This window comes from Equus quagga, chromosome 11 (assembly GCF_021613505.1).
Source record: "Equus quagga isolate Etosha38 chromosome 11, UCLA_HA_Equagga_1.0, whole genome shotgun sequence".
Classification (NCBI taxonomy): domain Eukaryota; kingdom Metazoa; phylum Chordata; class Mammalia; order Perissodactyla; family Equidae; genus Equus; species Equus quagga.
Genome location: NC_060277.1, coordinates 7625758 through 7648307, shown reverse-complemented (window position 1 = coordinate 7648307; position 22550 = coordinate 7625758). Strand labels below are relative to the sequence as shown.

At 38.9% G+C, this 22550-nt stretch overlaps 1 protein-coding gene across 5 annotated transcripts in view; it reads right to left on the bottom strand.

The window, feature by feature from the left end:
- The window catches only part of ARHGAP18 (Rho GTPase activating protein 18), a 171296-nt gene that overhangs the window by 44611 nt on the left and 104135 nt on the right, over positions 1 to 22550 (bottom strand). For 4 of the 5 annotated variants that reach the window (XM_046676003.1, XM_046676001.1, XM_046676005.1 and 1 more), the window contains exons 2-5: positions 12245 to 12441; positions 9110 to 9345; positions 5542 to 5605; positions 594 to 772 (exon numbers count right to left, since the gene is read on the bottom strand). In XM_046676003.1, the coding sequence (XP_046531959.1) occupies positions 594 to 772; positions 5542 to 5605; positions 9110 to 9345; positions 12245 to 12441 (676 nt within the window). Of the gene's footprint in view, positions 1 to 593; positions 773 to 5541; positions 5606 to 9109; positions 9346 to 12244; positions 12442 to 15583; positions 15658 to 22550 lie in introns of those variants that run through there. The other variant, XM_046676006.1, reaches the window with a different exon arrangement.

Sequence of the window (22550 nt, the reverse complement as noted above, 5' to 3'; positions counted from 1 at the left end):
GTGCCTGTCTTCTGATGATCCAAGAGGAGACATAAGTGTCATTGAAGGAGAAGATTGGCCAGAAATATGTAACTTGAGTCCAGTCACAAGGAAACAGACAAAATCAAAAATCTGACTTGGACTCTTTAAAAACATGAAAAAAGCAGGGAATCTCACCTAGATTCAAAGAATCCAAAATGATAGGACATCAAATGTCACACGTGACCCTTGTTTGAATCCAAAATGGGGGTGGGGAAGGCAGAAGCTATAAAGGACAATATCATGACAACTGGGAAAATTTTAATATGACTGTATATTACATATAATTATTGTTTTAGTGCTCAATTTCTTAAGTATTATAGCTGTTTTGTTTGGTATGCCCTTCTTAAGCTAAAAATAGTGTGTATCTGATAGCACAACATATATACAGACAGGTGTAGAAAGAGAGAAAGCAAAGGCTATAAAACTTTAACTGCTGAAAGGATCTACATGAAGCCTTTAGGGTGTCTGCCATACTTGTTTTTCAACTTTTCTATGGGTTTGAAATTTTCAAAATAAAAAGCTAATGAAAAATAGATTCATATTTAGGGACATCCGAACAGTGTACCACATACAGGTAATGGGCCATCATCGCCTCTGTTCTTCTGAATCTTCTCCTTGGAGCTCTCTTTCTGACTGACTGCTTGCTCTGCAAATGATACCTCCAAGTTGATATCCGTTTCAGAGGCAGGTGCCTCCTCAGGCACCAGTAGGATCAGCTCCTTTTCACCAACAACTAAGCTAGATGCCCGGTCTGGGAAAAAAACAAAAGACCCAATTCATACGCTTTGTTTATTTCTTTGTTGACTTCCAACACATCAACTGTACAAAAACCTTTGGGAAGAGTACTACTTACTATAGGCAATAATAAACGGTTATTTTAATAGTAAAAAGGATATTCAAGGAATCCTAAGGTTACAATTCTTAGACTGGCTCCAATTTCAAAACACTGCTGAATGATCTCAAACTCTGAATGAAAAACTCCACAGAAAATTAGCAGATTTAATTGTTGTTTTATTTTACACTGGGTGATTAAAAGCAAAAAAAAAGAAAAGAAAAAGGAGGAGAAGGAGATTAGTTTTACTCTCTCTTAGAACTAGCAATATGCCATTTAATTTCCTCACAGTGGGACAGATTCCTGGAATAGAGCTCTTCCACGCCCTGTGCTTCCTTTCTGGAATGTTACCTACCCATCATAGTAAAGATTCCAAAACAAGAGTTAGTGCCAGAACCTTATCACTGTGGGAGTCAGGTCTGGACGTACCTGGTACAGGAACCAATAGATTTTACACCTGATTATATCAAAGACCATAGAAGTTCCTAAAACCATAAACCTAGTCAAATAAATTTCAGATATTTACATCAACATTTCAAGGGTATAATAAGTTTAACATTTGTTTTTGGTTTGTTTGTCATTAATCCTCCAGGAAAAAAAATAACATTTGAAAACCTCTTTGCTGAAAATGTCAGCTTTAAGCTTTGGAGAAAATACTTCTAAATTTGACTATTTGATATGTTTTTGGTTTTAACACAACTCACATTTAGAAAAACCTTGGAACCAATGACCGGATTACTTTTATTATCTCATTGAAGACATTTAATTCATAGTGAGCAGCTATGAATTACAAAATAAAATGACAGTGCATTTATACACTTATATACTATCACAACAAGGTGATGGAAGATAAAGTTAATCTAAAAATTTAACAAACAATGCTATATTAAAAGCATGCTGCCTTCAGAAAAAGATATTTATGGTTATTTAAATTAAAAACAAAAAAATTTTGTTTTACTCAAAATCAAGAATAAATAAAAATCTAGCCTTATTCACTCCATTTAAAAAGCAGGACAAGCTTCGTGGGCATGCGACCTGTGCAGTCACCCAGGGCTCCGTGCAGAGACAGGCCCCCTGCTGGGTTTAACGTTCTACTGTTGCTCTCCTGAAATTTGAACAGGAAGTCCTCCATTTTCATTTTGCACTGGCCCCGGATATTACATACACAGCTGGTCCTGGTGGCACTTCACAGTTAAGAAAGTAAACATTTACCTAGGCCAATTCCAAAAAATAAGAATAAATTTAAGGCTCTTTGATAGCATTTATCTGCTGTCATCTATGCCACATTTACACTTTTCCAACTGCCTGTGACAATTTTTTTAATTAGCATAACTAGATCTTTTATGATTAATTTTTCAAGTATTAAATGTCAGAGCACAATTTTAGTTTTATTTTCCCACTGGTTTACACTGCTTTACGTTTTTCTGTGAATATGCATGTTGGTTTCCTAGGAAACCATTCTCAGAGGAAAAAAAATGATGAGCCATTTTCTTAAATTAGAAGCTACCTTTCCAGAAGCTGTGTGTTTATGGACAAGAGTTTTACAATGATTCCTTTTTCTCCTCATCTCCTCCATGTCAAAATTACAATAAACAACACCCCCTAAACAAATGTCCTGTGCTGAATTCAAAACTGAGTGGAGAGGGGCCGGCTGAGTGGTTAAGTTCGTGCGCTCCGCTTTGGCAGCCCAGGGTTTCGCTGGTTCGGATCCTGGGTGCGGACATGGCACTGCTCATCAGGCCGTGCTGTGGCAGCGTCCCACATGGCACAACCAGAGACGCTCACAACTAGAATATACAACTATGTACTGGGGGGCTTTGGGGAGAAGAAGAAGAAGAAGAAAAAATGGGAAGATAGGCAATAGATGCTAGCTCAGACGACAATCTTTTAAAAAGATTAAAAAGAGTAGAGAAATTAGAATTTAGTTAGAATACATTTAAAATGTATGAATTTCCTCCAAAAGGTGGCAAAAATGAAAAACACAGCACATAAAGCCTAAAGGTTCAAATGGTAAATCAAGTTAAGGCAGATAGCAGGGGAAACAGTTTTAGGGGCGATGGAGGGCTGCTACTACAAGAAATGGGTGACTGATTGGCTAATGAAAGTATCTACAAATCAATTGTCCAACCTCAAAGAGAAAAGTTAACAGACAATGCTGAGATAAGTCTTTTGGCTGTTAAACTTCTAAAGTATAATTAATATATTTATCTAATCTATTCTCCTTTGGTTTTGAAGTGGACAACAGCACTGGGTTACAAATATTTTACAAAACTCTTTAAAGTTTTTCAACTGTCCCAAATATGCCAAAGCGTCTTTATTTTAGAAAAGAATTTTCCCTCCTCTATGGAAAGCAAAAAAGAAAATAAGACAATATACATACTAATATGAAAGTTTTTAAAAATTTGGAGACATTATTAATATTTCTAAATATATGCATTAAACTCTGGGCCTTTCATATACATAGAATTGTATAACTTAATGAAAAGTTAAGATTGATACTTAGCAGCAGAGTAATTAAAAATGCGACAACCCTTGCAATGTTAAAACTTTATAACTTTTTCATTTAGAATCAGTATCTTTGAAGATGTATAAAAGTCCAAGTGTAGGGAGAACATTTAAAATAAACTACGCTGCTTACACTTTCAGATTTCAAGCAGAAAGAGCTCCACTTTGAACTCCAATATTTTCCATGCATCTCCTTTTTTTTTTTTTTTTGAGGAAGACTGGCCCTGAGCTAACGTCTACTGCCAATCCTCCTCTTTTTGCTGAAGAAGACCGGCCCTGAGCTAACACCCATGCCCATCTTCCTCTACTTTATATGTTGGGATGCCTACTACAGCATGGCTTGCCAAGTGGTGCCATGTCCGCACCCGGGATCTGAACCGGCAAACCCCAGGTTGCCAAAGCAGAACGTGCAAACTTAACCACTGCGCCACCGGGCCGGCCCCTCCATGCATTTCCTTTTGAACCTTTCAATGTTCACGTGACAGTGGTTGATTCACTGGCTAGTGAAAGAGCATGGCATTGCCCAGAACAGGTGCGGTAGCAAATACTCAGACTTGGATGGCATTACACACATTCACTTATTATTCTGACTGGAGCCTCTCTGCCCACTTCACAGCATTCCAGCAAAAGCAGATGTAAGTCAGGCAGCAAGTCTGTCACACTTCACTCGCCTGCTGCAAGCCAGGCTGGAAAGTACTCATATAATGAACTTGTTTTCCAGAACTTCTGTTTATATAGCCTACATCACCATCTCTGGCAAGGGAGAAAAACATCAAGAAAAGACAATGTTTTTCTCAGTACTCATTTAGCAATTGTCAGTCACTCTCCCCCAAAGCCCAAAGCATCCTGACATTGGCACAAAACGTTCATCTATCTCCCATGATGACCAGGCTCTCTAGCCGGCCAGCGTGGCTATTCCAACTGCTCAGCACATCAGTGTTTGCTGGTACATAGATGCAGGGAAACACCCAGTAATTTCATTCTGATATAAAACACATAACTAAAGACACGTCTATGGTATAGTAAAAACCAAGTGCTTTTTATAGATGTAAATATATAGACATGCATATGTCTATACAAACACATGCACACAGTTACATATATATGTGTATATGTCTGTGTGTATTTTTTTTTTTCTTTTTAAAGGCAGCGGTGCAGGAGAGAAGTTCTGAGAAAAGTATGGAAGGAAAAGTAGACGTAGTGGATGCTCCAAGACTCCAAAATGTCCCCTATAATATTGGATTAACCCCTGGTTTTTATAGGAAGGTTGGGAACACTTCCCAGCCCTCCACAGTCTACCTGATGCTTTTCCCTGACTGATTCCAATCCAAATACACAACTATTAATGGCAGGAACTCTCCAGGTGCCCAGTCTTAAGAACATAAGCAAGAGAAAAGGATAAGTCATTGAGCTGGAATCCAGCAGTCACAGACCACCTTTGTTATAGTTTTAAATTACAACACACTACGGATTAAATTTTTAACCTTAAATCTATGACCTTAATTTAGAACATTTTTCCTTTTTGTAAATAAATGAAATAGCTATAAATTCTTTCTTGATAAGTACTAATAAAGTCTCAATATTTACTTTCATGCATGCCTTGAATGTCTAATCCATTTTTGAAATAACAGATATACAAGAGGAAATGTATGAAAAGGAGCATTATAATCAATTGCAAAAAAAAATCTTAAGTATTTTTTTAAGTTTTTTTAAACTTGCTGAAAAGCGATCCATTTATGAATTAAGAACTTATGATTTAAGAACCACGCTTCACATTCACTGGCTCCACTTACTAGCTGTATGGCCTTGGGAAAGTAGACTTCATGTCTTTAAACCTCAGTTCTCCCATCTGTAAAAATGGGTCAAGAACAGCACATACTACACAGAGTTCTTGAGTCTATTAAATAAGGAAAACAACTCCGCATAGAGACTTGCACATGGTAAGCATTCAGGAAAACTGACTATGTATAGAGCTATCAGAACAGAGAGAGATATACAAACATTAAAAAAAATAAATCAAAGGCCCACTATACGCCCAGCCTTACGTAATTATCCACTTGGGTACTTTATATTAGTATTTCAATAGAATTTGCCTACTAGAATTGAAGGTGAATGTTCTAAAAGGTTGTATCTGTTTGTCATAGTAATAAATGAGAAAATACAAGAGAACAGGTCCAACATACCATCTTTTCCTCGGTATTTGTTTTCATTTGTTCTCACTGACTGTGATTCAGTGCCATCTGGAACCTAAAGATAGAAAATGGGCCATTTAGTCATCTCCAACTCACAACCAGAGATACGGTATTGTAAATAATTCCATGAGTAACCTTTAGAGCACAAGAAATGTACTCAGAATTATAACAATCATGGAAAAAAAGCACTATGGTTATAATCAACAAGCAATTGTCCAACAAATATTTGATTACCCACAACTAGTAAGACATAATACTAAGCCCTGTGGGGAATATGAAAAGTGTCAAGAGCATCCTTGCCATCAAGAATACCCCCATTTAGTTGAGGGAGAAGACAAATATATCAAAAAGCTAGTAAGATCCATCAACAGATGAGTGGATAAACAAAATGCGCTCTATCCACACAGTCGAAATGTTGTTCAGCAATAAAAAGAAATGAAGTACTGACACACGCCATGACGTGGATGAGCCTTGAAAACCTCACACAAAGTGAAAGGAACCAGTCACAAGGGCCACAGATTGTATGATTCCATTTCTATGAAATGCCCAGAATAGGCAAATCATAGAGACTAAAAAGTAGATTAGTGGCCTAGGGGTAAGGAGGGGAATATGGAGAATGTCTTGCTGGAAGGCATAGGCTTTCTCTTGGGGATGATGAAAATGTGCTAAAACTGACTGTGGCCATGGCTGCAAATCTGTGAATACACTAAAAACCACTGAAATGTAGACGTTAAATGAGGGAGTCAGATGGTTTGTAAATCACATCTCAATAAGGCTGCTATAAAACCAACTTATAAGTTGACATGTAGATAATAAAATAGAAATTCTTCAAATTTAAAAAAAAAGCTAGTAATCAATGTGAGACAAATTAAAACTAAATTGCTAAACAGGTAATAAGAGTTCAGATATTCAAAGGAACTCCTTTCTCAAGGGTTGGGGCAGTGACACCCGAAGAACGGAGCTCTCCACGTGTTTGTGGACATGGCAAAACAGGCCAGATCCCCTCCCCAGCAAGTGTGGCCAGGCAGTACCTCCTCCACATCAAGGAAGGCTTCAGAAGGAACTCGGGAATCAGGACTCCAGATCAATCGTACATAAAGGTCTACCTGATTGAATTATCTTTAAAATAATCACTCTATTGGATTTTCATCTCTACACAGAAGCAAGTGTCCTTTATAGTCCCCTCTCCATACATTTTACCTCAAGCAGTTAGCCAAAAAGCACTCACCCCTCCACCTGCAGTCTAAGAAGGATCTAGAAAAGCAGTGAGACAGGTACAGAGAGGCACTACTGAGAGACTGGCAGTTCCCAGGACAGTGCACAGTGACTACCGAATCGCAAAAGTGGTGCAAGGGTCATGGCACTACTTCAATCCCCCTCAGGACAGAGCAACACCATTCTTCCTCGGCCCACAAGCCTGTAAAAGGCTAGCCCTCCACGGCACAACGAACACAGTGAGTGAGTCTAATCTTACCTATCAACACATATTTTGGAGCATGTGGTCGGAACTGTTTTCCTTAGCAATTGAAGATGACAGTGCGGATGGTATTCATTTCTGCATTATATTTCCTAGTGTCAGCAAGGGCTTCAGGAGGAAGCATTTAAAATGGAAGAGCTGAATATGTACTTATCTGAGAATAGAATAACTGCCAGTGAAGATAGCTGGCCCATGTTTGCTTGAGGGATGGGGGACATATTTTTAATGAGTGGCAGTGTTTCAATGAAAGGCATGCAGTGTAAGCAAGTTAACATTATTTTAATTCAGTTGTGCTATTTCTCTCTTAATGACTCCATGAGATGATACAGTCCACCAATCACCTTGGACTCAAACCATGTGGTTTAGACATTACCAGGAATTTGGTGAAAAATGCTGCTTCTAGCATTAAGTAGCAAGATCCCCTTGGAGATTGGAAGGAATCCCACAGTATGTATTCTGCTTAGGCTCAGCACTTGGCCCCCTCCCCCTTTTTATTTACTCTTAACTCTGTTAGAGAGGGTTCTTCAGTTGAGAAGGAAATGTCATAATACCATATTTCCTCACCATTCATTTTTCTACAGCTGGAAACTTAGCCCAGTCCTTCAACTCCAGAGCATGTCCCAAATAATCACCGGGAGGTAAGCAAGTGCTTAACTGCCTCATAGCAGCAAGAGACCTGCTCAGAGCAATCCAGTGACCCCAAAACTCCTGTAAAATGGACTGGATTTGATCCACAATTGATCATGCAAACAGAGTAGCAATCTATAGCAACAAAGGATTTCCTGGAAGAATGAAATATCTACAAAAAGCAAAAAACCTCTGCATGACAGAAGGATATCTTAAATATAAGCCCTTTCATTCCTTCTTTTTTTTTTTAAAGAATCATATGATTTTTTTTACCCTCTATTTACAGTGTAAATATGATTCTTAACATCAGAATCATATATGGAAACCCAAATATAGCTGGATGCAGAGTGGTTAAAACCACGTCCTTTAGAGTCAGACAAATTTGCCTTTACTATCTATGGGACATTGAGCAAGTTACTTAAAGTCTGTGAGCCTCAGCCATAGAATGGAAAGACAATACCTCACTCACAGGACAGCTATAAAGACTAAACAAGATAAAGCAAGGAAAGTAGCCGTCATGGTAAGTGTTCAGTAGTGGTGGCAGCAATTATTATTGTCATTATCATCACTGCAAGCATTGTTCAAGATTTCTTTTGTTTGTTCTCAATCCAAGCATCCCCCTGGGTCTTCTAGACCAGAGCTATTCAAAGTGCCAACTGAGAACAGGCCAGAATGTAAATCAACTTCAACCCTAAGAACATCATTTGGTTCAGCTGACTTTTTTTTGGTAGCAAGACTTTCTCAATAAAAGAACAGATGATATTAATTTATATCTTTTGCAAGCTCCTTAGGTCCTCACGGACAAGTAACAAATAGCCTACCAACTGGCTGTTTGCAGTAGCACTGGCTAGGTTGCACAGGTCTCTTACTTTTGCCAGGCCTTCCCTGATATCTCTTCGTCTTCCAGACTTCAACAGCTTCCACTAACAAATTAACCATCTTGACAAATATTTACTCAAATCTTCTATGTGCTGGGGACTGACCTAGGCACTATCCACAAAGGGGAAGTTTTGCATGCTTCAGGGTTCCTATTTTGTAATTCAGCTGCAATTAGCTCCCTCACATTCCACTTCTATTCATCCCCCAGTGAATCTAGAAAAAAGCAAACATTCCTACCAGAGTTAACAGATAAGGAAAAGTCCCCTACCTCCTACACTTTTCTATAAGTAACAATTGGCAGTCACGTTGTCTCGGGGTTGGCGCCACTCCTAATGCTCCAAGGACACCTAACACAAGGATTATCACTCTGAATTTTAACTTGTTTAATTTTCTGCCCCATCAGTATAACTTCTAGAAGGACAGGGATCAAGTCCCTCTTGATCACTGCCAGTACAGAGCTTCGGTGCTTGGCATGTACATGCTCATTAAGTTTTTAATGATTTCAATTAAACTGGACCAGTCCAGTTGATTCGAAGCAATTATTCCTTTGCTTTAACATCAAAAAAGAAAACCTACTTTGTCGTTTGACTCTCTCTGTTGAGCAAATATGTCTCTGACGTCAGGAATCTGGTACTGTTTGTTTTTTTTCCTCAAGGTCTGAGAGACGGTCTCTACCCGCTTCTGAACAGCTGCTGCCTGGGTCCGGGTCAGTGTTGACAAAAACACCATACTTTCTTGGGGATCTCCAGCAGCCTCTCCGAAGAGATTGGACAAGCCGGCCTCCTTAAGCCACTCTTCTTCCAATTCTCCCTCTAAGACAGTAGAAAAGAATGGCATTTAAATCACAAAATAGGAGAACTTTTACATTTTTTAAGCTGTTTAAAAATTCTTACTGAAACATTTATCGCAACCCAACTGCAGTGCTAAGAATCATTATCGGAAACTTGGACAGCTGCCACCAACTCCAGCCACAAAGATATCAAATTTTAGATCCATTTCATATATACTCAATTAAAATTTTCAAATGACTTCACATATAATTAACCTCTAGAACTTCTCTGCAGATTAACTAGGGGAAGATAACACTGTTCCTTTTCCAGAGACGAGCGAGCAATGAAAAGATAACTTACTTCCATCAAGTTACAGAAAAAAGTCAATGCTGAGGATAGCCATTAAAGCCCATGTCCTGGCTTAAATTCAGCACTGCCCCAGAATCCAACACTAACTGATGGAAAGGCTTGCGTTCTCTGTCCACTGGAGCTGACAGGGAGTGTGGCAAAGAAGTACAGAGCGTCTGGACATGAGGAACTCATTGATTTCAAAGTAATTTTTTTAATCCCCTTAGTCAGCATATCAGATTCGTGTTTCTCACAAATAAAAAAAAAGCACACTATTTTCAGCAAAAAATTAGCTTATTATAGGAAACTAATAGCTGAATCAATTCAAAACACTAAAAACAGGAAGTAAACAGCAAAGCAAATATTGTGTAAGATCTAATGAAAATTACAGAAAAATCAAACGATAACTAGAACAGATTCACTCCAAGCACAAAGTTTACAGAGGAAAACAGAAGACCAATGAGTTGGGACACAAAAGACTTGCACTCATACCCCATTTCTGCACCTTGATAGCCATGTCACTTTGGGCTAGTCACTGAGCCTCAAGTTGATTCTGTTCTCATCTGTCACATGGAGCACAGCCGCCCTGGCTGCCTCATAACCAAATGTGAGAATGCTATATGGAAAGAGCTTTGCAGGGCTCTATTACAGCCCACATCATGTGATGTAGAACTGACTGGTTTGCCTGTCTATCCTTCTACACTACAGAAACTCCTCGACAGCAGAAATCAAGTACTAACAACCTTGGCTTCAAGAAACATAACGGAGCACCAGGCATTCAGCATGCCAGGCAAGAAAAACTGTTTACTGACACAAAACGTCAGCCATTATTATTAATGCTGTTAAGGGAGAACTCAGTATAGGTGCATAAAAACAAATTGCCAGAAAAAGCTGATATTCCCATGAAAAGAAAAGTAATTAAATAGAGTCACTTGTGCTATTAAAAAGTAAAGGTAAAACTCAAGCAATTTAAAGTGAAAGAAAAGACATGGGCATGTAGAAACATCTCCAATTCTTCTCAATAATCACATTATGAACAATAACCTATGAATTCATTTTAATCTTGGAAAATTATGAAATAGCTAATGACACATGACTATGTATCAGGCTTGAATGCTGTTTTCTGTAGGATGCTTTCTCTTTATTCAGCAGACCACTGGTATGCGGCTTCCATCTTGAGCCATTGAGACAGAAATGTTGAGAGATACTATTAATTATCCCAAATAAGCTCGATTTTTCTCGTAAAGAGAGAAAGAATGAGAGTAAAACAGAAGAGAACCCAAACAAAAGAATGAGTTCTTTATAATTTTCTTTTACACATCTAAGAAATGTTAAATTAAGAAAAGTCTCCAATTTTCTTTTTAAAGTCTTATTGGTTGATTTTTCAAGCAATGTTATAGCAAAGGAGAAAAACCTATTCAGGTCAATTTCGCTGCCTAAACAACTCAATGCTAAGTCATTTAGTTAAGAAGTCATCCAGTAAAAAGGAGGTCATTATTAGTGTGGGTTATTAGACACTGACTGTGGCTCTTACTTTTCTGGCATTTATATCAACTTACAAACCAAAGACATACTTACAAACTTATGGATGGCACCAAGCATAGAAAGAAAGCTAATATAATAGATGCCAGAATTGGGCATCAAAGACTTGGTGACTGCTTGAATTTGAGAGATTAAAAGGAAAAATATGAAATTTAAGGGAAAAAAATTTCTACGTGTTTCTTCTAGAATATCAAGTATAGTAGTGGAGACTGTGGGAAATATGGCTGAAAAGAGACTTAAGAGAAATTATGGACCAAATACAAGAAACAAGCAAACACGGAGACTAAAAATGTGAATACCATCTTCCTCTGTACACATTTGCACCCTTAGATTAGCTGGCTAAACCTGTGGCATTGCATCCAATCTGCAATACTCTACTTTGAAAGAAAAGATGACCAGGACTGGGATGGGTCTGAAAATCACCCACAAGGATTGGTTTATGTGAATCTTCTTGCTTTCTAGAAGGACTTGGCTAGGAATAAGATAACTATCCAGAAACATTCGAAAGACTATGGTGTAAAAATACCATAGACTTGTTCTGCTCTTCCAAAAGGCAGAATTACAGCAAGTGAGTCAAAGGGAGAGTACAGCACATTATAAATCAATAAAATGAAGAACCTCCAAACAACCCAAGCTGACGGACCAAAGGAGAAACAGTATTCCTGCAAAGTAGTGAGCTTTCCATCAGCATCTATACTCACTAGAGGCCAAATGACCATGTGGCTAGGACACCCCAGAAGGAATTAGAAGGGAGCCTAGATGAGTTCAAAGATCAAGTGTAATTCTGTCTGATACAGTACGCTTAGTCAACAAGATTCTAGCCATATCTAAGACTAAGCGAATTTACTCATGCCACTTATGTTTGGCAGCCGTGTCCATAAATCTACCACAAACAAGTAATTTTCAAGTTGAAAGGCAACTGGCATTATCTTTTTTTTTTTTGGTTGAACTAACTTTAAAGAGCTTTTTTTTGTTCTCCTCTTCCTTTCCATGTGTTCACCTCCCATAAATACATTTACAAAAGAAAAAGTCTTATTTCTTTAGTTATTACCATCAGGCTCTTTGACAACCACGACCTCTTGATCTTCTTGTCGGTTCTCATTAGATTTCTTGATATTTTCTAGTTCAGTCCAATAGTCTTCCATAGATACTTCATCCATAGAATCCTGGGAACTGGATCGATCAAATGGAGGTTTTTCCGTCACTTTGGTGATTTGCTGGTTCATAGTGTACTGGCCACATCTGCGACTATAAATTCAAAAGAAAACATGGTTCATTTTAGTACATGAGGAAGCAGTATAATTTCTAAAAGAACATAGCACTGAGCTGGGGTATCCAGAAACTCAAGTTCTTAATAAAACCAAAGAGATATGTATTTTGAAATGGTTTGCCTTGAGATGCTACTGATTATAATATACTTGTAGAATGAACCAAGAGTTTCAGTCTCTACAGAAAAGTATGAAAAACAAATAGCAATATGATAAATCATTTTTGCATTTCCATCTCTCTTAAATTATTTTAAGATTCCTTTAAACCTGCAAGTTTGTTCTTAGGAAGCAATAGGTTAAATTTGATTGCAGGCTATTAATTAAACTGGGATTGAATTTTACACAATATTTCATATTTCTCGTTTATATCCGTAAACCAAACTGAGTCAACCCTCATTTTGCAAAATATCTGCAATCAATGAATGAGGTACTATTTGAATTTCCATTTTATCTTTGGAATTAAAACATAAATAGAACCATAATATATTAAGTTCACTGTCACATTCTACTATAGAAAGCCACTTTTTTGTGTGTGTGTGAGGAAGAGTGGCCCTGAGCTACTAACATCTGTTGCCAATCTTCCTCTTTTTGTTTGAGGAAGATTGTCGCTGAGCTGACATCTGTGCCAACCTCCCTCTATTTTATGTGGGGATGCTGCCACAGCACAGCTTGAGAGTGGTGCTAGGTCCACACCAGGGATCCAAACCTGCGAACCCTGTGCCACTGAAGCGGAACGCACAAACTCAACCACTATGCCACCAGGCCGGCCCCTAGAAAGCAATGTTTAACCTCTACTTACAAATGTATCCGTTACTTAAAATGTGGTAAAACCTCACTTATTGGGAAAATTCATTTCTTGGCAATTCTGAATAAATAGTTAGGAATTACTTTAAACGTTTATTTAAAATATTATCTATGAAGACAGGGATAAATTGAATAAATGAAGGCGTTTTTATGCCTTCAAGTTAACTATATTTTTTCCTTATAAGTCACATCCCACCTACTGTTAAAATTAAAGGACCTTATAATAAAAACCCATATATAATAGAAATATTAAATTTTTGTCTTATTATTGTTCATACTGAGATAAAGGGGGAAAAGCCTAATTACTTAAAAGAGGAAACTGTGTTTCAGTTATGGTGCTTCCCTTTTATAGACAATAATTTTTTTAAAATACAATTTGAATGGGGACAGTAATTGGTGAACTCGTATTTTGTTATTCTAATTTCAAATAGCTCTTTTATCTCCCAAGAGGACATTAGGAAATAATACTTTGCTACATTGGTTTCACTTACTGCACATATGGAAAATAAAAAGAAACGCAATAAAACAAAATTCTTTACTAGCGTGTGAACATTTTCACATTTAAACTGGCCTTTCCCATTATGATTTAAGTAGCACGATTTAATACCACACCAGGAAGAGGGTCACAAAACTCGGGTCAAACCTCCCCGGCAGTTTAATTCCAACTGGTTTCTTAGAAAAAGTCAAAGAACTTAATTGCCTATTGCTGCAAATCAAGGCAATGCAGCTAACTACTTAACTGTAACATGTTAATAGGCCAGTTTTATTCCTTTAAAGATGGTTCTCTCTGCCTTGATTACGCACTTTACTAATACTCGTCACATGAATGAGTGAACAATTGCTATTCTCTCTCCCCAGTAGCAACCCTGGGGTGGTGACATGCGGTGTTATGACCAGGGCCAACACAAGGAAGTCTAGCCATGTGTGTGGATCTCTTTCCTCCAGTCTCCATTGTCCATTGTTCACCTCCCCCATCCCTTAATTCAAGGGGCACTTCCTCCCTCCCTGCCCCAGCCGTCCTGTTTACATTGCTGTATCCCCCCCGGTCCCCTTCTCTCGCCCAGCTGGCCAGGACACAGTCAGTGTTCTCACTTGACAGTTTACACTCCTGATTGTTAAATTAAACTGTGAATGAGAAAGCTATCTCCATCTTAAAAACGAAAAATAAGTTATATTATTTTTTTATTTCTGTGATCAGCAGCCCAACCTATCCATGGGTCATATTCCTTAATCCTGCTTTACCAGGAGACCTAAAGCTGGTTTACAGACTGTCCAGCAGATTCGCTTTGGGTTTATTTCACGTCAAATACGTAGTTGCCCTATCTTGCTTTTGTTTTCTCTCTCATTATAATGTAAGACTGTCTACCTTACTCCTGTCTCCTACAACCCTCAGCCCCACGGGAGACACAATAAGTACTGTGGAATGTGTGAAGTATAATGACTAATGCCAAATAATTTGGTTTATCTGCTCACAGAAAAGAGGTGCAGCTGAACTAAAAGGACATTAAGCCTTTCACTCCTGAAGGAATGTGTTTATTCTGGCAAGAATTTTCCGGGAAATTTCCATTAAGATAGCATGTGCCGAAAAATGCAAGGGCATTGAGCAACAGTATTGTTACGTAAATATACCTTCTGTATCAAGCCCTGCCTTCAGAACATGCATAAAGCAAAAATCTAATCGCTTAGTGCTGATGAATTGACTCAATATTTTGACTTTAATAAGATTCAAAAGCTGAATAGGTTTGTTGTTGATAACCTCAAGACACTGAGTCATGCAAAGGAGGATTTTTTTTGTCGGCGGGGATTGCTGGTAAATGTTGCAAGAAAACATTTTCTTTTTTAAATCTTAGAGGATGGGGAGAGGGGAGGAGGAAACCACCTGGTGACAGACTTCCCACCTTAGTCACCATGCCATGCATTTTACATTTTCTCTAAAAACGTAACCGAACATTCTTTAATTACAGTTTACATCAATAAACATGTCACGTCACTTCTTTTCTTCTTAGAATATCCTCTACTTTTGTACTCCAGACAGGCAACGGCTAAAAGTCTGGCCCTTCTAAAAACTGTGCTGGTAAGAGGCCAGTTAACTAGTTTCCGTGTTTCTGCTTTTAGGAGTATGTTATATGATACCGTGCTCATTCTGCGAATTGGGTTCAAATACATAAAAGCAACATCTGCTCGACATAATGAAGTGCAGAGCAGAAACAGTCTATATTTCCAAAAGATCCAAGCCAACACATGGTGCTGAAATCAAAGAAACACAGTTTGCACCACAGGCAACTACCAACTACCCACCCACCCCCGCCCCGACTTACTGGCAAATGTTCCTTCTTCCTCACTCCACTCCAGAATCCCATGTGCCAGTCATTCCCCATGGCCACTCTTCAAAAACTGCCACGCTTCTCATCTCTTACAATTATGACGATAGAACTAGACACAGTTCTCTAAAAGAAGTGGTTTTCTAGCTGGCTGCACAAGTCATGCTCTTTCCAACACTTCACAGTATGATCATTTTGCCTTTTTTTCACGGGCACTGACATCACCAGCAAATACTTTCAGACCCTTACGGGCCTTCGTGGAATGTTCTTTCTTTTTCATCTTACTAGCATGTCCTCGTGTTGTGTTTATAAAAGTTGGGGCTCCATTTCCTTATATTTTCGCCGGGTATACTTTATCTCATTTTTCTGTAATAGTTTTTCCACCTGGTCAGTGACTTTCAAATGTGCTGATAGCTTTCAGCGTATTAGTAATGCCTGTTATTTATGTTGTCATTGAGAATATTAAACTGGTCTGACACAATTCATTCTTCACAAGGAGGTGGAGGCTGCCATGCACTGTGCTGTGGTCTACCAGAAGAAAACAAGCTGACTGAGGACTCATCCTAGGAACAAGGCAATCAGCAAACACACGGAGCACTCGGAAGTAGGAGTCATAAGGACAAAAAATTCCAGCTCTACTTAACTATCTCTTAGGATCTTTGGAAAATCACTTCTCTAATTCTAACTTTTCCTGTCTATAAAATGGGAAGGATACCTAAGAAGATGAACTGCTTTGTTTGTTGTGAGTTATCACGTAGGCATTCCTACTGATGTGCGTGATGGGTAACCATGAAGAGGGCATTCAAGTCAGCATCCTTGATGACACCTGCATAACTGCTCACTAGAGATAACTCCCCCTCCCATAGTCCTATAAGGTCACCTTTGCCCTCTTCTAAGGTTCAGAGAAATCACTTACCCTTTGGACAGCTGTTCTTAAACCTTTTGGTTTCAGGACTCCTTTACACACTTAAAAATTTTCAAGGACCCCCAAAGAGCTTTTGCTTATATGCATGATATCTACTGATCTACACACTATCAAAAATTAAAACTAAAAAAATTTTTAAATACTAATTCATTTAATATGAAAAATAATAAACATCTTAACATTAATATTTTTATGGAAAAAAAAACCTCTATTTTCCATAAAAAAAAAAAAACCAGTGAGACGAGTAGCATTGTTTTACATCTTTGAAACTGTCTTTAATGTCCGTCTTAAGAGAAGACATCTGGGTTCTCCTATCTGCCTCTGCAGGCAATCTTTTTGATACTGCACGTCCTCACGTGGTCTTTGGCAAACTCCATTGTATTCTCATGAGAGGAGGAGAGTGAAAAAGGCCACTAACGTCTTAGTGTTATTATGAAAATGGTTTTCATCTCCTACACCCCTGAAGGCATCTGCAGACCCCTAGGTGTTCCCCGACCGCACTTTGAAAACCACTGCTCTAGGATTCCTCAAAAACAGCTCCTAATGGATCTGAAAAGTACTTTTCGATTCTGTGGGCAGCGCTCCAGAAAGCCTTATTGAAAGAAACAGACATGCCTTCCTAGTGACTCTTGACCTACTTCTTTGTTTATTTTAGTTCAGTTTTACAGCCTTTCATCAAAACTGGGACTTATTCCAATGATACATCCATATTTAATTTATACTACAATGACAAAGAATAAAAACATCATTTAAAAACCTCTGCTTTGCCAAAGTCTTTCATCATTTGCTTTTATCCATCATGTATAATGGGCAGAAATTCTCTCTAAGCTTCCCCTTTAGGCCAGTGCATTTGAAAATGTGTGTTTTCTTTACTGCGCCTTTGTCACCCATACCTCTTCCTACGACCATCTCAAGGCAGATTTATTTGGAACTAGGACATTGCTTTGAACTCTTATTTACCTATCTGGTCCACTCTCTACTTTTTGTACCCCACCCCATCGAGGGTCCTGTTGCTCCACTTCATATCCAGTCGTCTCCTCATTCTGCCCCTTCAAGAGGCATTTTGTGGTCCAAAGTCTGCTTTCTTGAAGTCCTTTGATGCTAGGACTCGGTTTCGTTTATTAGTTTTGTTTTCTTACAAGAACCTTTCTAAAAAAGCTACCCTTTCTTCCATTTGACTTATCCTTCCTTTATTTCCAATGCAGGAAAAGAAGTGATTGGGTTGGGAGATATAAAAGAGAAGAAAATAAGGTTTATTTTTGTTCTGTTTTCAATGTACTTCCCCCTACCCAAAAAAAAGAAAGTTCTTACTCAGAGCATGACTTATCATCAACCATAATGACCACGTATATTTTAGATAAAGCCATATTTAAGAGTAAATTCAAGGATGGTATTGGACCCCAGAGACTTGAATGTAGCCCATCATTTTCTAGATGAGGTAATGAGGTCCCAGGGTTAGGTCATCTCCAAAATCATCCAGCAAAGTGATGACAGAACCAAGATTACTGTCCTCATTTCTTCTTCAGTGGTCATTTTATTATACCAAATCAACTACCATAGGTAGAATTTATTTATTTATTTTTGCATCAGACGCTCCAATCTTTCTGAGTTTGTACTGCACATAGCAAAACCAAAAGAGATTTTGTGAACGCAGTCTATAATTCATGTTTTTAAATGACCACTACACTTATCTAGATAAAAACGCATTTAGCAATCAAACCATACCTCTTTAAAATGCATGAGAAACCTTCTTCAATGCCTTCTCTAAAATATGGCTAGTGTCAAGCTGGGGTGTGACTTCAAATATACTCATTTTTTAAAAAGCTTTCTTTGTTTTGAAAACGCTTAAAATGTTTTAAGCGTTTTCAAAACTCACTCTGCTTCCCCAGCTACATTATCTCTATGTTGGAAGAAAAATTAAAAACGTGTCTCTGATGTGTAGATTTTTCTTTCATTTTGGCAGTGATATTAAAGAAGCAATCACTGCCACGATGAGATGCTGAAGTTATTAATACCCTGTAATGGCCCTGTCCATCAGAATACACTGAATTTGAATGATTATGAAGAGCTGCAGCCTATGAATGACCCAAGTCATTTTTTCCCCTTGTAAGTGAATGCCTACTATTGTTTAGCTGAAAGTAGTAATTATTAGAAGTGGCTCTGACATCTAGGAAGAAAGAACACTGACAACGCCTGAAGGCAGCATGAAGCTGAATATAAAGCAATACCACCCTGGACTCTTCTCACACCCAGGTAGCCTTCTGTGCCCAGGGCAAGGATTCCTCATCTCTTCTATATGACCCACCTACTACAGTTTTAAAAATATATTAACTTTCACAATTCAAGTAAACATACTTTTATTTTTTGCATATATTACCCCTTTCATTTGGGGGGGAAATAAAATTTACTCATTTCTTTCAGCTTTCTCTTTCTTTAAAAATAAAGTCACTTAGGGGCCAGCACGGTTGCACAGTGGTTAAGTTCATGTGCTCCACTTCGGGGCCTGGGGTTCACCGGTTCGGATCCTGGGCATGGACCCAGTACTGCTTGTCAAGCCATGCTATGGCAGGTGTCCCACGTATAAAATAGAGGAAGATGGGCATGGATGTTATCTCAGGGCCAGTCTTCCTCAGCAAAAAGAGCAGGATTGGTGGCAGATGTTAGCTCAGGGCTAATCTTCCTTAAAAAATAAATAAAGTCAGTGAACATCACTGAATAGCACGTTGCAGTCTTCGCAGAGTGTCCACCCAATTTTGACACACAGCAAAGCAATGAGCAAATAAACTGATTATCCTGTATTTACCCAACATTGCCTAAGCAAAACTGAGAAGAGAAGCCCATTGGTGGTGACACTGTTGAGGGCTAGCTTTGAAAACTTCACTTTATCCATTTTTACAGGAAACTATGGCGAAACCAATTCATATGCGAACATCACTAAAAGAATGGGGATACAGGCAGTGACCACCACCAGGTCTAGCAGCAAGAAAGGAGAAAAGGCACAAGACAGCAAGGCATGTGGGAGAGTCAGGAGGCAGCCAAGACAAGCTGGAACTACTCCCTTCCCTTTTCGATACAGACACAGGGCACAAAAGGGGCAATTATGGGCTATCACTGGCCACCAGCATAGGTCTTGCCATTTAGAGCTGTGGCTCTGGGTAGCAGTGAGATCCTCTTTGTTTCTGAGCTCCCCAAATCTCTCTCAGGAAGCAGTTTTTCTTCCTCAATTGGAGAGACCATTCAACAAGTAGTCAGATGGGAGCCAGGGGGTCTTAATGTGAAAATCATCTTCCAAGACGAGGGTGGAGGAATCGGCAGTGGGGCTCTGACATAAAAGATCAAGATCCTGGAACACTGGTTCAGAGCATACCAAATTGAGTTTGCATATACACATCACTCAATTATCTGTCACCATGTCTTGCATCCACCTGACATCCTGTACCTGCAACTTCATCTCCAAAACTCTTTCCTTTTCTGGTCCTGGTTAGTTGAAGAGGCACCTGGAGATTAAATATCAGCAGCCACTTTGCATTCTGAGCATAGGCTCTCCGGTTGGATTTGTTTTCCAGTGGCCATTACTCAATTTTATATCTTGCTCCCTTTCCCCTGGGGGTTGGAATAAAGAAAGACATTTCCTCGCTTCTTCAGTCTCCCCACAGCCTTTACCACATCCTGCACCGTGATGCTCCGCTGCATCTCTCGACTATGCTGTGTGTTCCTTGGGGCAAATATCTGTGGTTTTTTAAACCTGGGTATCATTGGGTTCAGCAAACCGCTCACACAGCAGATGATTGTGAATTCTTCAGTTATTAATTACTGAATTATTGCTGCCTCTAAACCAACCTCCTTTTAATTTCTAACATCTTCTTTATTTAACTGCACAAAACTACAAAGGAATAAGACCAGGACATGAGAAATAGACAGTAAAGGAATCAGTCATCAGGAAACTCTAAAAGGCAATTAACAGGTCATTGTTCTATGCCTCTGTAACTCTTACGTGTTTAGTCTGAAAGTAGGCTTCCTTATGAGGGAATAGAAATACACAAAAGAAAACGCTGATTTCACATCAGACTGTACTTAAGATTAGTCACAAACAAGCACTGGCTTCCAGTTTGTTAAGCATACATTCCCTGGTTCCATCCTGTCAATTCTCTCTCTAAAAGACATTTCAAAATATTGGTTGAATGTCTACTATATGTGGGGCACCTTATCAGAGATGTCTGTTCGAGCAAGCTGTTCAAATCTTCATCATGAGATAGAATATAAAGGACACTAACACTAGGTATGGGTGGAACTTCCCAATTCCTCACTGAACTAGCGGCCTAGACGATTCTCCAGCATAGGCCCCTGGGTCATGACCTCTGCTTTAGCTTGTCTCTAACACGCTCCAGGCCCTGCTGCGGTTCACCATTCCTTCCTCAGTAAGAATTTCACTTCCCCTCTGGCTGCCCTGCTACCCATTCACCTCTACCCCATGCCCGCTCAACCCATCATTTCTGTAGATTGAGACCAGTAATTTGAGGTCACCTCCATAGCCCATCTTGGGATCCCTCCCTCTCCCTGGTCTGTTTCTCACAGTCCTGGGTTTGCCTGAAGCCCTTTCACAGGTCCATTATTAAGGCTGTTCTTCCCTGAGATGGAGTCCAGTCACCTCACCACAACTGTCTAATACCTGGTTCCTGTTTCACAACAGTCATGTGGCTTCAAAGGTAGTTCTCAGAGTCCAAAATTTTCATCAACCTTTTTTCCATTTGTTCTTATTGCTCTGGGTAAATCCAACGTTTTGCCTCTTCCGTTTCAAAGCCGCACTCCTCTTTTCTTTCTGAGGAATCCATCAAGTTTTCAATGCATTTTCAGAGGTGAAATGAAGAAAAAGATTCACCAATGAAGATCAAAAGTCTTCCCTCTTCCCTGATATTCTTGAACTCATCATTCAAAAGGCCCCATCATGCCTTCTATTAGCTCAGAATCTCCTCATTATAGTTTACCAACATGACTTAAACACACATTGATACACACAGATACATTTACACTAATGTGCAAGTCTCTCACACACAAGACTCAACAATGCACTTTGAGATCTGGGATCCAGGAGAGACGTTTAACTGTTGGCCAGGAATTTTATTCTTGGTGCTGACTGACCACAATTTGACAAATTACAATTTTCTGATATCCCCCTCCAGTTCATGAAGTTGGTTGCTACTGATTCATAATGCCTGCCATTGCACAAGTACTAAGAAAATATCTGTTGATATAACACAAAACTTTGCACATTAATATTTTCAAATTTAATGATGGAATAGAATTAAATATAATATTGGTTTTCCTTATTGCCTGTGGCAAAACTGTAGCCCTTCATAACACTTTTACATACATATTAACATCAACTTTCCAATGCTAATAAAAACATGAACACAAGACAAAGCTAGATTTTAAAAAACCGTTCAAGGGTCTAACCTGGTGGCACAGTGGTTAAGTATGCAAACTCCACTTTGGTGGCCCAGAGTTAACAGTTTTAGAACCCAGGCACAGACCTATGCACCATTCATCAAGCCACGCTGTGGTGGCATCCCACACACAAAATGGAGAAAGACTGTCACAGATGTTAGCTCAGCAACAATCTCCCTCAAGCAAAAAGAGGAAGATCAGCAACAGATGTTAGCTCAGGGCCAATCTTCCTCAAAAACACCCAAAAAATCCCCGAAAACCTCTTTGATACTAACTAGAGCTAAATACATGGGTATATTATGGAAGATAAGTGGGCATTATTATTAAACTCTTCTTGGTTCTCTGTGATTATTTATTGCAACAAGGTAGAGCAATCATCTCATATCTCAGTGGAGCTATAGGGGTAAAAACCACCCTTCCACCGGCCAGCAGAAGAAAGGCCAGACACCAGAAGAAAATTGTGAAAGTGCAAGGCTATCTGTGTTTATGTTACACCATGAAAAGGAAGAGGATATTCATACATTCTTTCAAAGTAATGCTGGTGAATAGTAAGAGTAGAACAACTGCAAAGAGCAGCAACAGTGTGGCAGATGC